The sequence below is a fragment of the Yarrowia lipolytica genome, chromosome 1F, assembly GCF_001761485.1.
Source record: "Yarrowia lipolytica chromosome 1F, complete sequence".
In the NCBI taxonomy this organism is placed as follows: domain Eukaryota; kingdom Fungi; phylum Ascomycota; class Dipodascomycetes; order Dipodascales; genus Yarrowia; species Yarrowia lipolytica.
The window spans coordinates 865,692-881,167 of NC_090775.1; the positions used below are offsets into that span (position 1 = coordinate 865,692).

General features: G+C 52.0%; 5 protein-coding genes across 5 annotated transcripts; 3 read left to right on the forward strand and 2 right to left on the reverse strand.

Moving 5' to 3' along the window:
* Positions 1-921: 921 nt before the first annotated feature.
* Positions 922-2,658, reverse strand: YALI1_F08683g (uncharacterized protein; the record flags this gene model as incomplete). The annotated part of the gene is made up of 1 exon (XM_505052.3): positions 922-2,658. One exon carries the CDS (start codon positions 2,656-2,658, stop codon positions 922-924), a length of 1,737 nt encoding a protein of 578 aa, XP_505052.3.
* A 2,167-nt stretch (positions 2,659-4,825) lies between these two features.
* On the forward strand, positions 4,826-6,010 carry YALI1_F08705g (uncharacterized protein; the record flags this gene model as incomplete). The annotated part of the gene is made up of 1 exon (XM_505053.3): positions 4,826-6,010. The coding sequence occupies one exon, from the start codon at positions 4,826-4,828 to the stop codon at positions 6,008-6,010; it is 1,185 nt and encodes a 394-aa protein (XP_505053.1).
* Positions 6,011-6,665: 655 nt separating this feature from the next.
* Positions 6,666-8,858, reverse strand: YALI1_F08745g (uncharacterized protein; the record flags this gene model as incomplete). The annotated part of the gene is made up of 1 exon (XM_505054.3): positions 6,666-8,858. One exon carries the CDS (start codon positions 8,856-8,858, stop codon positions 6,666-6,668), a length of 2,193 nt encoding a protein of 730 aa, XP_505054.3.
* Positions 8,859-10,015: 1,157 nt separating this feature from the next.
* YALI1_F08757g (uncharacterized protein) lies at positions 10,016-11,545 on the forward strand (the record flags this gene model as incomplete). Its single annotated transcript, XM_505055.3, has 1 exon — positions 10,016-11,545. One exon carries the CDS (start codon positions 10,016-10,018, stop codon positions 11,543-11,545), a length of 1,530 nt encoding a protein of 509 aa, XP_505055.3.
* A 1,235-nt stretch (positions 11,546-12,780) lies between these two features.
* Positions 12,781-14,310, forward strand: YALI1_F08784g (uncharacterized protein; the record flags this gene model as incomplete). The annotated part of the gene is made up of 1 exon (XM_505056.3): positions 12,781-14,310. One exon carries the CDS (start codon positions 12,781-12,783, stop codon positions 14,308-14,310), a length of 1,530 nt encoding a protein of 509 aa, XP_505056.1.
* Positions 14,311-15,476: the final 1,166 nt, after the last annotated feature.

Here is a 15,476-nt window from a genome sequence, read left to right on the forward strand (position 1 = left end):
GGAACTGATCACGAGGATGCGTACTCGTTGATCGAATGGACCTCCGCAGCTGACCACACGTCCAACATGCCACCATTGGATGTGAATGGTGGATCCCTTTGAGTGAATCACCTTCCAGCCTTGAGTGAATGTCTCAATCCCACCAACCATCCGGTTGGAGAGAGTCCTAAAGAGTTGCTCACACTCTCTTGAGGAGTGGGTAGAGAACAGGGCCAAACCCATCTACTCAAGCGGATTTACCATTATGAATGGGAACAAGACTTTTCCGCTCAGAAAGACTCACAGAAAGACTCACAGAAAGACCCACAGAAAGATGAGAAGTAGCCTTGAGTCAGCTCATTGGGTATACTAAGCCATCAAATGAAGGAACTGTTCTCAGCCCAGTCACAAGTCCATGGAGTCCACGGCCGGTCTACGAGACGGTCAACTTCCAACACAGTGCGAGTTTTGATACTCTCGTCGACATCAATCAGCAATAGAAGCCCTTTTCCTGGTGAACTCGTCTTCTGAGAACGTACATACCGAACCTGTATTACCGCCGTATGTACTGTCTAGTGATAGCTGTATGCGTCGTTGCGCTGCTAGAATGACCGCTGAAAAGCATCTGGCTAACCAACAAAAACAGTACAGTACTCCAATCAGGTCAGTCATCTTTCGAAAGCACTTGCTGGTCCTCGAGTCAAGTATGTACACTGGTCTTCACAAACGGGTCCTGACAAGTACAGACTCTCCAGCTGATCTAGTCAAACTTGGCGGAAATTGTACTGGCGCCTTGACTGTCTCGACTGTAGCTGTTCTACCAGGAAAGGGCTTTCAGCGATTAGAACCGTCCCTGGGCCGGCTCTCAAATCGGGGACACCTTCATCCATCCATTACAACCCTACATACACATCGTTACTATTCATATATTTGCTGATCAACCTACAACTTGTCAGGATCGACTCTGCCGGAGTTGACGACATTCTGCTTAAAGGCTAGATTGTCGTCCAGCTTGTGCTCGGCCTTGTTGCCGATATGGGAGGGCTGTAGATCGTGGGTTCGCTGCTGCTTCTGGGAGGTGGTGGACGCGGCGGGAATCGGGTTCTCGGAGTAGGTGGGCACAACTGATCCGCCCTCAACCGCCTCCTTCTTGGTCTCGAGCACGCCGTCCAGAGTCCGTTCGGCCTTGCTGCTGAGATGAGAAGGCTGCAGATCGTGGGTGATGGGCTCCTTGTGGGAGGTGGACGCGGCAGGGATCGTGGCGCTGGTGAACTCCTTCTTTTCGTCTTGTTGGAAGGGGTTCAAAGAAGCGCCAGAGGTGCCAGAAGAACGAGTACCATGCTTGGAGGTGGAATTGGCCAATGGCTGGGAAGGAACGGCTCGAGAATGACCATGGGAATCGACAGGAGACACCTTGCCGTCCTCAATAATATCGTGCTTTCGCTCGACAGCAGAGTTCAACTTATCGTAGGCCTTGTTGCTAAGATGCGAGGGCTGCAGATCATGTTGTCTAGGCTGGTTCTGGGAAGTGGTGGAGGCTGCGGGGATGGGGTTTTCCGCATAAGTGGGCACCACAGAACCTCCCGAAACAGCCTCCTTCTTGGTTTCCAGAGTATGCTCCAGTTTGTTCTCGGCAGCATGGCTCAGATGAGAGGGCCGCAGGTCATGGGTGACGCGCTCCTTGTGGGAGGTGGAAGCTGCCGGAATGGTGGCGGTGGTGTACTCGTCCTTCTCGTCATTCTGGAACTTGCTCAAGGGAGGAGCATGGGAGGTCTGAGAAGAAGTCACATCTCGAGAAGGAACGGCTCGTGACTGACCCGTGGCATCAATGGGATCGACCAGACCGTTGTCCACCGCCTGCTGTTTCACGTCCAGCACGTTTTCAATCTTGTCGGCCTGCTTGTGGGTCAGATGAGAGGGAAGCAGATCGTGGGTGACGGGCTGATTCTGGGAGGTGGTGGAAGCGGCAGGAATGGTGGCAGAGGTGAATTCGGCCTTCTCGTCCCGTTGGATTGACTCCAGAGTAGGCGGAGCATTGTGGGCCAAACCACTCTTGTCCACGTGACCCTGTCCGTAGGCATCCTGGGGGTCCACCAGGCCGCCCTGAACAGCCTCGTGTTTGGCCTCGAGAGTGTCTTCCAACTTGGTAGCATCTCGGTTGGAGAGATGTGACGGCTTGAGATCGTGGTCAGCGTGCTTGGAGGTCTTGTTGTGGTGGCCAGAAACAAGTCCCTGGGGCACAGACGAGTCTGTGGCTGCAATCGGATCCACCAGACCTCCCGCTACCGCCTCTCGCTTGGTCTCCAGAGTCTCGTCCAGCTTATGGGCAGCCTTGGGGTCCAGATGCGACGGTTTAAGATCATGGGTGACCTTTTCGTCGGCTGCTCCGGGGAAAGCTCCGGGAATGTTCTGGGTGTGATTGTCCAGGTCGCCCTCGGCAAAAATGAGCACGTTGTTGAGATTCCCCTGGGGATCTTTCTCGGTGGGAACGCCGTCATCGACCTTCCAGACTCCGTCCACGTAGAACTTGTACACCGTCTTCTCCTTGGGCAACTTGACGGTTTTGGCAAACCCCTTGGGGGTCTTGTCCAGCTTGACGGACTTGGACCAGTTGTCAAAGGTGCCAGAAACAACCACCTCCGAGCCGCCATACGGCCATTCAAAAGTGTACTCGACCATGTTGATTGATTTGATTGATGTAATAGAGTGAATTGAAGAAGACGTTCTCTCTCTCTCTCTCTATCACTCACTTGCGGTCTCACTCCAGGACAAGTAGCAATACCCTCTTGCCCATAAGCTCGGATTGATATGCCAGATAGCAATGTTCAAACAAGGGTTAAACGCGGGTCATATGGGTCGAAAAAGGACTCATTGGGGTCTACTTCTCCGTGCAAACACAAATAACCAACTCGCGTGTCTTCATCCTTCTTACTTGGCCAATTGACAACGGTTCTCTGTCCCACAGCAAGATTCAGGCGGTATCGATATGCCGCATGATGCAGGAAGGCCTAGCACCAGTATGCGATGAGGTCAATGGTGTACAATTGGCGATGAGGCATCTGAAGGCCGAGATGAGTCTGAAGGCGTAGATGTTGATTTGACAGACAGAACAAAGCTTTCATTTCTGCCAAGTTGGTTAATTTCAAAATTTCGAATAAAATCACAATAAATACCAATATTGGTTTTCGAAACTTCCTGTGAATTTAAACGTTTTTTTTTTAAAAAATAACCCAACTGGCCCGATATAGCGGTTGTGAGTGATATCTCTGTGTTTGCAGTTGTCATTTAGGCCTTGACAAAATTCACCAAAGAGCAAGTGCTACAAATACGTGTACTATCGTATCGTTCTTTACCCACACTCTTACCTTCTCATAAGTCACGTGCTGTTGGAGAAGAACACGTGACATCAACAAATACCAGCCCCTCCATCCTTCGTGCCATCACGTGACCAGACACCTTCCGTGCCAACTTTCTTGTCGTGTTCCAGAAGAATGTGGCAATGTGGGAAAAGTATGACGTCACCTGAACAGGGTGTTTGGGTGTTTGGTGATGTCTCGACGTCTGGGGCGCTCTGTTTGTGTTACTAGATCTGTGGTCTTTTTGCAACGTTTTTGTCCCCTCCCTCGGACCCCAATGGATTCTCCACTTGTAGTATTCACTCTACTCTACCATATCGCCATCTCTTGCCCCTAATATGGTATGTCTTGAATTGATAATGCACTGAAGGAGGTCGGAGAAGCGTCTTCTGAGACGATATCTGTACGACAAAAGGAGGATATTATTACATCATTCGACTCAAAAATCAGCGCTGGTTTGAATGGTATCATAATATCCACCTCTTATAGTACAAAAATGTTGCGTTAGTTGTAGATTTTTGCGTCCTTTTTTTTTTTTTTTTTTCTTCTTTTCTTCGATCTGGAAGAAGATGCGTTCGTAAAAAATAGTGCAGGGCTAAAGTGGCTATCAGCGGTTATAGGCCGGAGGGTGACTGGTACGATACGAGTACGAGTACAAGTACAAGTACGTGCCCATACCAGGCCCTAGACCAAAATATGTGGGCTAGTATGCTGACAAATCACGCAATAAGCCGTCTTTGTCGCCCCATATTCGCCAATATGCCCCATTGCACAATGGTTGCCCCGGATGTCTGGCCCTCGTTAAACTTGGTTCGTTGTTGGTCAGCTTTGTCCGCCAAGTCCGCGTCACCGAAACCGAGCCGGCCAAAAGACACACGGCATACAGCAGACACTTTTCTAGGGGGAAGGGACAAGGAGGAGGGGGAAGGGACAAGCAGGAGTATATATGCGGTGGGGATGGTCACATGACATGCGACACAAACCACAGACTCACCACACCATGCCACGCCACGCCACGCCACACAAACACACACACACACACACACACAGAGGTAACACACACAAACACAGTCGCACTGTGGCTTGCGCAAAGTTCAACGGTTCGATTCCTAGAATCGTCCATTCTGTGGTCGACACGAGACGCATTGAAAGACGGTCTAAAAGATCTAAAAGACTGGGATTTCGGGTGGAATTGCCGCGGGCATGTCGGGAGACTTTTGGATCACGTGATATGGCGCCATTTTTTGTGTTACGCCGCGTCCACTGTACGAGGTACATTCGAAGCACACGGAAGGAGGTGCAACAAACAACCAACCAACCAACCAAAAAAAAAAAAAAACCAAACCAAACTATAATTTTTTCGAACTCTGCCGCATACATATAACCACAGCGAGCCAGTGTAACCATCGTCTCTTTCTCTTCTCTTTCTCTTTCTCCTCAACAACCCCCCTTTTCTCCCTCTCACCCTTTCACACAAACACAAGCACAAAATGTCTGGATTCGGAACTCTCGCAGTGCACGCTGGTGCCCCCCACGACAAGACCACCGGAGCTGTCATCCCCGCCATCTCTCTGTCCACCACCTTTGCCCAGAGCGCCGCCGCTAAGCCCGTGGGCGAGTACGAGTACTCGCGATCGGCCAACCCCAACCGTGACGGCTTCGAGCAGGCCATTGCTGCTCTGGAGAAGGGCAAGTACGGCCTGGCGTTCTCGTCTGGCTCTGCTGCCACAGCCACCATTCTGCAGTCTCTGGCTCAGGGCTCCCACGTGGTGTCCATTGGCGACGTGTACGGAGGCACTCACCGATACTTCTCCAAGGTGGCCAATGCTCACGGAGTCGAAACCACCTTCTCCAACGCCGTGGAGGACGAGCTGGCCTCTCTGATCCGGCCCGAGACCCGTCTGGTCTGGATCGAGTCTCCTTCCAACCCCACCCTCACCGTCACCGACATTGCCAAGGTCGCCGGCATCGTCAAGCAGGCCAACGAGGGCCGATCCGCCGACGAGCAGGTCTTCCTGGTTGTCGACAACACCTTCATGTCTCCTTACGTCCAGAACCCCCTGACTCTGGGCGCTGACATTGTGGTCCACTCTGTCACCAAGTACATCAACGGCCACTCCGACGTGGTCATGGGTGTTGCTGCCACCAACTCCGACGCCATCCACGAGAAGCTGCGGTTCCTGCAGAACGCCATTGGTGCTGTTCCCTCTCCCTTCGACTCGTGGCTCGCCCACCGAGGTGTCAAGACTCTCCACATCCGAGTCGGAACCGCCTCCAACAACGCCCAGGCCATTGCCGAGTTCCTGGAGAAGTCTCCTCTCGTCGAGGCCGTCAACTACCCTGGCCTCGAGTCCAACCCCCGACGAGAGGTTGTAAAGCGACAGCACCGAAACGGTCTTGGCGGAGGCATGATCTCCTTCCGAATCAAGGGAGGAGCCGAGTCTGCCAACAAGTTCTGCCAGAACACCAAGATCTTCACTCTGGCCGAGTCTCTGGGAGGCATTGAGTCTCTGTGCGAGGTCCCCGCCGCCATGACCCACGCCGGCATCGACGTCAAGGCCCGAGAGGCCTCCGGTGTCTTTGACAACCTCGTCCGACTGTCTGTTGGAATCGAGGACAAGGAGGATCTGCTCAAGGATGTTGAGCAGGCTCTTCAGTCTGCCGCTTCTCAGTAAGCGACTGGTGCTAACCCATCCCCACTCTGTTTTCAACACTATAGAGTGTGTAATATAGACTAGAATGTGATATTTATAACATGTGAGCGGAGCGAGCAATGATGGCAACTGTACCGGTACACGAACTTGTAGAATTGTCGTATCGTATCCAGACGAATGTCTCCTTTCACAGGATGGATGTAGGCCAGATATGTAGGAAACCTATGAGTGCTGTGAACCTGCTATGAACCAATTGGTGAATCGTACGCCGAGTCTGGAGATCACAGTGGTATAATGATATCGAAGTATTGTCTTACTAATATGCTGAGGTATCGCTGATATGGTGCATCTCGAGATGTTAGTATAAATGCTATACGCTACAAGTACCGGTACTCGTACGGTATTCGTACTGGTGGCTCTCGCTTCAGTACAGCTTGCTGCCATATAATACACCATATATTACAATAAATTATGAGTCTGCCGTCTAACTGTAGAAACGACTGTAGCACTGTTGCTGTGAGTATGAGACATGGTCTTGAACCACTCTTGAACCACTCTTGAACCACTCCTGAACCACATTAGTATGCCTTTCTTAGCATTGATTGGAACATCGCGACAGTAAGATCAAATGAGATCTCTTGTGCGCTGTAGCTAGTAGCAATTGGGCGACGCCTCGTCACTCGTGCTCCTCCTCCCTCTTCTGATACATATACGGCGGTGGCAACACCTGCCCATACATCTGAGGATGTCCGTACATGGTCTGCGGCGGAGGCAGAAGATTGCCACCCTGGTAATACGGCACAGCAGGGTACTGGTACCCTCCGTATATTGGCGGTCCCTGATGGTACATGGGATGCTGCATCATGAGAGGCGCGCCTAGTGGCAGAGGCATGTGTTGCTGCTCGTGTCCGTTGAGTCTGTGTTGACCCATGGGAGGCGGCGTGGGCTGATGCTGATGCTGCTGCTGCTGCTGCTGCTGTGGAGGTGGTGGGGGAGGTTGGTGCTGTTGCTGTGGAGTCTGCTGGTGAACCTGCTGCTGGGCAGTCTGTGGAGGCGGAGGCTGTTGCTGTGGCACCTGTTGAAGAGGCGCAGGTTGCACACCCATAGGTTGCATGATTCCCGGAGGCACGGGGAAGGCTGCATGAGGAACAGGAGGCCGCTGGAGCCCCAGAGCCGTCAGATCCTCGTTGGTCTCGTCCTCCGTTGCCTGAGAAATCACAGGCGCAGCAGGGAAACCAACGTACTTGGATATTCCAGACAAGAGCGAAATCTCGTTCACCTGAGCGTTCCGCTGATGAATCTGCTCGCTCTTGCTTTCAGGGATAGTGTAGCCGTAGTCGGGAACCATGAGATCCATGGCCCGTCTCTCCCGGTTGACTCTATACCACTCTTCGGTCGTCTTGAGCAACAAGCCGCTTCGGGCGTCACCCTGATCCTTGAGAAACTGCTGGTGAATCTGCACACGCGACGCACGTGTCTGGTTGTTGATGCACTGCAGCTTGTATTTGCGACGCGTCTTGGCCAGTTTGATCTTGTCGTCACGCATCTTGGAGATCTGCTCGTAGACCGCATGCAGCTCGGGATGTGTGCCCTTGACACAGAGCCCCATTTCCACCTCAAACGCCGCCAGCTTCTCCTTGAACATAAAGTCGCGGAGCTTGGCGAAATCGACCTCGATCTCGGCGAGAGACGTCATGGCCGCAGGCCGCATGTCGACCTTGTCTGCGTCTGCGGGAGAGTCTTCCTTGTCATTGTCGTCGCCTTCGCCTTCCTCGTCGCCCTCGTCTTCCACCTCCTTTTCCTCGTCTTCGTCTTCGTCTTCGTCTTCGTCTTCGTCTTCATTCTCCTCCTTGTCCTTGTCCTCCTTGGTCACCTCCTCCTCTTTATCTTCCTCGTGTTCATTGTCGGAGGGCTCAGTCTGGTTGATGGGCGTAGGCATATCCTTGGTTTCGTTGGCGTCCTTATTGTCGACATCAGCCGTTTCTGATTCCTTGAGCCCCTCCTTGGCCTCGGCCTCCTTAGACTCATCCACAGCCTCTCCTTCCTTCTCAGAGATATGATTCACCTCAGGCTTGATGTCCTCAACAGGCACGGGCAAGGGAGGCGGTACTTCCTCGAGAGCCGAGGCAATGGCACTGGCAGTGATGAGCCCGGTGTCAGGACCCACATCTCCACCTTCTCCTTCTGCCTTGGCTGTGGTATCCACATCCATTCGGGCCGTTGTGTCTTCTTCTCCAATGTCATCATTTTCGTCGGTTTGACCATTAACTTTGGCCCGCTTAATATCTCTGTCATCCTCCTCATCGCGTTCACGCTTCATCTGCCGGATGTGGTCTTCCGACGACGATTCGCGCCGGCGCTTGAACGACTCTTCCTCTTCGTCGACCAGATCGTTGAGATAGAGCCGTTCGGTTTCGGCCTCGGAGTCCTCGAGTTCCGAGAGCTCGGACGAGTCGTCGCTGAGGTCCGCGGGGTTGAGCAGACTTGCTTTTCTGCCGTTGGACGTGGGCAGCGGCATGTCGTCTGTGGAGACAATGCTCGCGACCGTGGCAATACCCGAGTCGGCGTGCTCGGGATGCGTCACGGAGCCCTTGTCGCCCGCCGATTGTGTGTCTGTAGCTGTAGGTGGGGCTGTGGCCGTAGCCGTGGCCGAGGTTGCGGTTGCTCCTGTCGATGGAGACGGAGAAGAACGGGTCTTCTTGTCAGTTGGTGTGTGTGTGTCTCCGTTTGTGCCTGTGTCGTGGTCCTCTGCCACGTCATCCTTCAGCTCCTTGGCTTCGTCCTCATCGTGCTGCTGCAGGTCCAGCATGGCCTCGGAGTCGAGCTCGGATAGCGGAGACGTGACCATGTCGTCGTCGTTGGCGGTCATCAATTGGGTCGGTGTCGGGTTAGCGGCGTGCTCGCTTCCGGGTCTTGTAGAGAGCTAACACGTGACCTGTCGTTCTTTTCTCGGTCACCGTCGTCGCTCGGGTGTCGTGTGGTAGTGAGTGAGTGAGAAGAGAGAGAGTAGTGTAGTGGAGCTGCCGACTATGTTTTTTACTGTTGATAACAACGCAAGTCTTTTCCACCATGCACCAAACCCAGCTAAGTTTGGTGCGCATACAAGACGTGCGGAGAGGAGCACGTTATGGGAGAGAGAGTCGACAGAGGGCGAATAGTGCACATGCTGGGCCAACCAGGTTCCCAGAAGGGCTGTCTGGTGGTTCTGACAACTCGATTGACCGGCTTTTTGTCGTCTCCTCCCCTCTCATCACCACCGTATGGAGTCCCTGCAATCGTCTTCTTTTTTTTTCCCTTTTTTTCCTTCTTTTTTTCTCCCCTTAAAATACAACCATCATCCCCCGCCAAATCCACGCCCTACCTTGCTCCCATTTACACACACGATCATACCCAACCATGCCTCCCACCACATCCCAGGGGATAATCGACGTCAGATGATCGCCGGAAAGCCACCATGGACTCCAATCGACCGTCGCTCGTCGGTGTCGAAATTTGGCGCCGTTCCGTCCAGCCAATCTTCATATAATCGCCCCTCAGCCCCCCCTGGCAGCCGTGCCCCCACTGCCGTCGTATGTATGCAGAGCCACTCATTGGTTGACGGGACAGCGGCGCGTGTCAGAGGGTGGTGGAGAAGTGAGTCAGGACTGTGGTTAAGAAACGCGTCAAGGCTGAGGTTGTCGAAAGCTGGCACCGGAGGTTGATGATTGATGGCTTGGGTTGGATCGTGTTTAGAGGAGGAGATGCATAGGTTATGAGTATTGCTATTTGTGTCAGATTATGACCTCCTTGAGCCTTGCTAACGAATATAGTGGGGATACAACTGAGACGCCTGGGTCCCTTGGCCAAACTGGCGACCGGCTCTCTTTTATTCTAGCCGTAAATCGAGAGAGGGCTAGTTGTACTATTACACTGGACGCCTCCCACACAACCTTTATATGGTGTACATGTCTCATGCAAAGTTTGAATTTTTTTTGGCAAGAGTTTGAACAGAACAAGTGAGCTCAATCATTTGACCATCCAGCGACAATGACCACCACAAAAGACAACTCCGGACTCGCCGCGCTCTTTGCCAACTCCAGTGGTCCTCGTCAGAAGCCTCAGCGCGCTGGCAAGGTCGACCCGGTGCGTGACCAGCAAGAGGATAAGATGGAAGTAGAGGATGAAGAGGAGGATGAAGAGGAGGACGAAGAGGACGAAGAGGAGGATGAGGAGGATGAGGAGGATGAGGAGGAGAAGGAGGAGGACGACGACGACGACGACGACGAAGAGGAGATCGAAGAGCCTGTTATCAAGAAGAGCAAGAAGAACAAAAAGTCCAAGGAGGAGTCGGCCGACTTGGAGGATCAGTACATGGCCAAGTTGGCCGAGGAGGTGGCCGAGGAGAAGCCCATGGTCGCAGAGACCTCCGCGGAGGAAATCAAAGTCGATGAGCCCGAATCCGATTCTGAGGACGAACCCGAGCTGGACGTGGACGAAGAGACCAAGAAGAAGCTGGAGGCCACCAACAAGGAGCTGGACAAGGCCGACTACACCATTTTTGTCGGCAACGTGTCGTCCGAGGTGATCACCGACAAGACCGTGTACAACAACTTCAAGGCTCTGTTTGCGGCCATTGGAACCGTGGCGTCTGTGCGGTTCCGGTCCATCTCCTTCTCCAAGCTGCTTCCTCGAAAGGTGGCTTTCATTTCCCAGCAGTTCCACTCCAAGCGAGACACGGTCAACGCTTACATTGTGTTCAAGAACGTCAAGTCCGTCAAGGGCGCTCTGACGCTCAACGGCTCGGTTTTCAAGGGCTTCCACATGCGAGTCGACTCCGTGGCCCATCCCGGCGCCCAGGATCACAAGCGGTGCGTGTTTGTGGGAGCTCTGGACTTTGAGGAGCAGGAGGAATCCCTTTGGGAGGCCTTTTCGTCTTGCGGTGATGTGGAGTACGTGCGAATTGTGCGGGACCCCAAGACCAACGTTGGCAAGGGGTTTGCATACGTGCAGTTCAAGGACGTCAACTCGGTTGAGCAGGCTCTGCTGCTCAACGGTAAGGGCATCAACGAGCTCTCCAAGTCCACCACTAACAAGCGCAAGCTGCGTGTGTCGCGGGCCAAGAGCCAACACTCCCAGGAACGGGCCAAGCAGGCCGACATGAAGAACATTCGAAACGCAAAGACCGAAGGCCTGTCCCGAGACGAAAAGTCGCACTTTGGCCGGGCCCAGTCGCGGCTAGGCAAGGCCGGCAAGGCTCAGCTACAGTCCATTGTACAGGAGGGTCTGCGGGCTAAGAAAGAGGACGGCAAGGTCAACCTGGCCCGAAGCAAGCGACGAGGAGTCAAGCCCAACAAGAACCGAGTCGAGAAGCCTGGCCAGTCCAGAGCCGAGAAGCGAAAGGCCATGTTTGGAACCCCCACCAACGGCGCTCCCGGAGCTGGCGGCAAGAAGAAGCGTCTTACAACCCGATCCCAGAAGTTCAAGCAGGATGGAGGTGTCAAAAAGGACGGAGACGCCAAGAAGGATGGCCCCAAGAAGGAGAGGGATGGCTCCAAGAAGGGTTCCAAGAAGAACTAATTGGGTAGAGGTTGTATAGGTGAAAATAAATAGGCATTAGATTATTGTATTGTATTGGGGAGTAGGGTGGCAGTAGGGTAGCAGTTGAAGAGTTATATAAGAGTGTGGGGTTTACAGATGTGGTGATGGGGGAGTTTGTAATAGAATCACCATGTAATTCTCATCATAATGGTCATCTCTTCCAACAACACCATGAATCTCAGCTTGGATGCTAGAGGACGCAATAACGGGAGATGAAGAGTCGTCCGAGTACGGGCAGGTCCATGTTCAAGATTAGAAAGGTTTCTTTCCTGTTTCAGAGTCCTACTTTATCTCTCCCTCGAATTAACCACTACCTGGAACGTTGAGATTATCAAGTAATTGTCAAGTAAATTATCAACTACAAGGACATTATTGTTACTGGAAAAATCAGCATGAAAGCCACCCATATCCATGGTTCATACAAGTACAGTACTTTCATCGTATACGCCTCAAGAGATACCATAAATCACATGACTTCCACCGCCTGCCACCCTCCACGAAATCACGTGCCATATACCCCTTCCGTATATCCGATGTAACTGAATAACGGTATGTCCATGCTGTACTTGTACTGGTAGTCGAACTGTAGATCTTGTGGGTAAGATTTTGGTGGCGAACAAGACCATCACAATGAGACCAGAAAGAACCATTGACTGGGTACAAGTACAAATACAAGTATAAGTTCTTGGGGCGAGGCTCATCACGTGACACACCCGCGCTATATCATTCCCGTGTCACGTGACAACGCCGGGTTCCCGCAGCTCATCCGCTCCATCCGGGACCCACCTCAGGAGGAGTTTGTAATTTCCGGAGTTCGGAGTCCGTGCTTAAAAATAGCACGCTGTAAGATAACCGCGTGCATCCACACAGCCACAGTGCGAAGTGTGAGGATCAATCAGTCTGAAAAAAAAGGGGTTCAATGAATGTGAGAGCAATTTTAGAAGAGATTGGGGGGTCTTTTGGGGCTGTGAAATACAACTCCGCTTTTATTTGGCCCCCAAAATGGGACTAAACGGCCTCATCACGACCCTTCTCTTCTCCCCTTCCATATCACACGACTTGCACCGATAACGCAATCCCCACCCTTTGCAACCTAAAAAAAGAGTGCCGTGTAACCACAAAGGTCTCGCGTCTGTTGTTTATATATAGCGTAGGGTCCGACTTTGGCGACCACCAAATAGTTTGCCCTTCTTCTTTTTCTTCCTCTTCATATCATGGGCTCCTCTCCCTCCAAACAAGCCCAATCGGACGCGCAAAAGTCGCTAACCCGGCTGTCCAAGGTGTCTGAAAAGCACTTTTATCCTGACACCGCCACTCCCGACTTGGCCACTCTTCCTCAGCTACAATCCCTGCCGGATATTGACGGTCTGGATCTCAATGGAGACAACAACGAGAAAGACATTGCCAACCTGCTGTCTGAGTGGCGAGCCAACTTCCTGGACTCTCCCAAGAACCGTCTGGCTCTCGCAGCTCTGTCCAGAAGTGACTACCAGTCGTTGCTGATCCAAGACGACAGATACAATGACCAGAACCCTGCTGTGTTCACTCACGTGATCAAGTACGACGGCCAGAAAGACACCCCCGTGACCAACCAGCGCTCTTCAGGAAGATGCTGGCTGTTTGCCTCCACCAACGTGTTCCGAGTCCAGCTCATCAAGTCGTCAGCCATTAAGCCCAAGGACTTCCAGTTCTCCCAGGCGTATCTCTTCTTTTACGACAAGCTGGAGAAGGCGTCGTATTTCCTGGAGCAGATCATCGACACCGCCGACGAAGATCTCGACTCTCGACTGGTCCAGGAACTACTCAAGGCTCCTGTCAACGACGGAGGACAGTGGGATATGGTTGTCAATCTGGTAGAGAAGTATGGTCTGGTGCCTCAGGACGTGTTCCCCGACTCATGGAACGCCCAGAACTCCGGCCATCTCAACTACTTGCTTACTAACAAGCTGAGAGAGTACGGTCTGGCTCTCCGAAAGCTCATCCAGACCGAAAAACCTACCCCTGAGCTGCTACTCTCCCTGCGACGACAATACACCCAGAACGTGTACAACATTCTTGCTACTTCTCTGGGAGTGCCTCCTGCTGCTAACGAGACCTTCAAGTGGGACTACTGGACCATTGATGGCAAGCCCCAGCAGGTCACCACCACCCCCATCAAGTTCTACAGAGACAATCTCAAGCACCCCGCCTCGCAGTACTTTTCCCTCATCAACGACCCTCGAAACGACTACAAGCAGTTGTATACCGTTGACCGGCTTCAGAACATTTCTGGAGGCCGTCCCATCACCTACGTGAACGCCGACATCTCCGAGCTCAAGAAGGCCGCCATCAAGATGATCCAGAACAACGAGCCTGTCTTTTTTGGTTCTGACGTGGGCCAGTTTGGAGACCGAGCCACCGGTATTCTGGATCCCAAGTCGTGGGATTACGATCTGGGCTTCAACACTTCTCTGGGAATGAATAAGGAGCAGCGAGTGTCCACTGGAGCGTCGTCCATGACCCATGCCATGGTGATTACCGGAGTCCATCTTGAGGACGGAGTACCGGTTAAGTGGAAGATTGAAAACTCGTGGGGAGCTGACACCGGAAAGAAGGGCTATTTCCAGATGTCGGATAAGTGGTTTGACGAGTACGTGTTCCAGGTTGTTTCTTCTGCCCAGTACGTTCCCAGAGAGCTTCAGCAGGTGCTCAAGACCAAGCCCAACGTCCTGCCTCTGTGGGATCCCATGGGAGCCTTGGCCTAAGTGGGGTGTGAGTCTAGTGTTAGATATAGCTGGTCTATGTGATGAGTTGTGATGAGATGCGGCGAGATGAATAATAAAGTGGTAAAGACGAGTAATCGTACCACAAACGCAAAAGCAAGTACAAGAAGAGCAAGTACAAGAAGAGCAAGTACAAGAACCAGAATGATACGTACAAGTAGTACTACGGTATGCACTTGTAGGATAACACCTACACCCGATACTGATTCGTACGGGTACTTTACCAGTATCTCTGGTGATGAACACGGTATATTGTATCAAGCATGCCGACAAATACCATTCAACTATGCCTGCAAGTACCGTACGAGTACGTACTAATTTCTCGATACTTTGACGCACATTTGATTAGTCTCGTATCTGGGTCTGGTGAAGTTGGCCCCAATAGCTCGGTCACGAACATACATGCAATCGGAGGGAGGGGGTGGCCACAGTATGTACGATACGTCTTACATACGGTATATAAGTGGCCCAATTCCCGAACCACTTTGTCTCATCTACATACTACAACAGACTCACCACCATCTCTGCAAGTACTGGTACATATCTGATACATATCATGGTCGCAGTAACTTGTCCTGAATGCCACAAGGCGGTGCACGCGCGCGATCTCAACATTCACATTCTCGAGAATTGCAACGAGAAATACTGTTTGTGAGGATTATATATTGAATGGTATTTGATCAAATCCCTAGAGAGGCTGGCCTTTCCCGAGTAGAGTAGAGAGTAGAGAGTGGAGAGTAGAGATTTAGACGACTGTAGCTAGTAGAAGTAGAAGAGCTGGTTAGAGATGATTTCAGGCAGAGAATGATTTCAGGCAGGTTTCAATTCAACCAAGGAATGAGTCAACTACTTGTAGGGAGGTTCAACGCAACTGCTGGTTTTAGTCAAGAAGGATTTCAGTTCCGAATGATTTCAGTTCAGAATGATTTCAGTTCAGAATGATTTCAGTTCAGCCTAGATGATGTACCGTACATTATGAACAGCTTGATCCACGATAACAGTACGAGCTACATTATTCTAAGAGAACTGTACTTGTAAGAGACTGGGTGTACAATACACACTGAGTAATACTCACATTGAGAGAAGTGATGATTACAGTACTGTGCACTTTGCCCTCGGGGATAGAGACGAGAAGACAAGGAGACGAG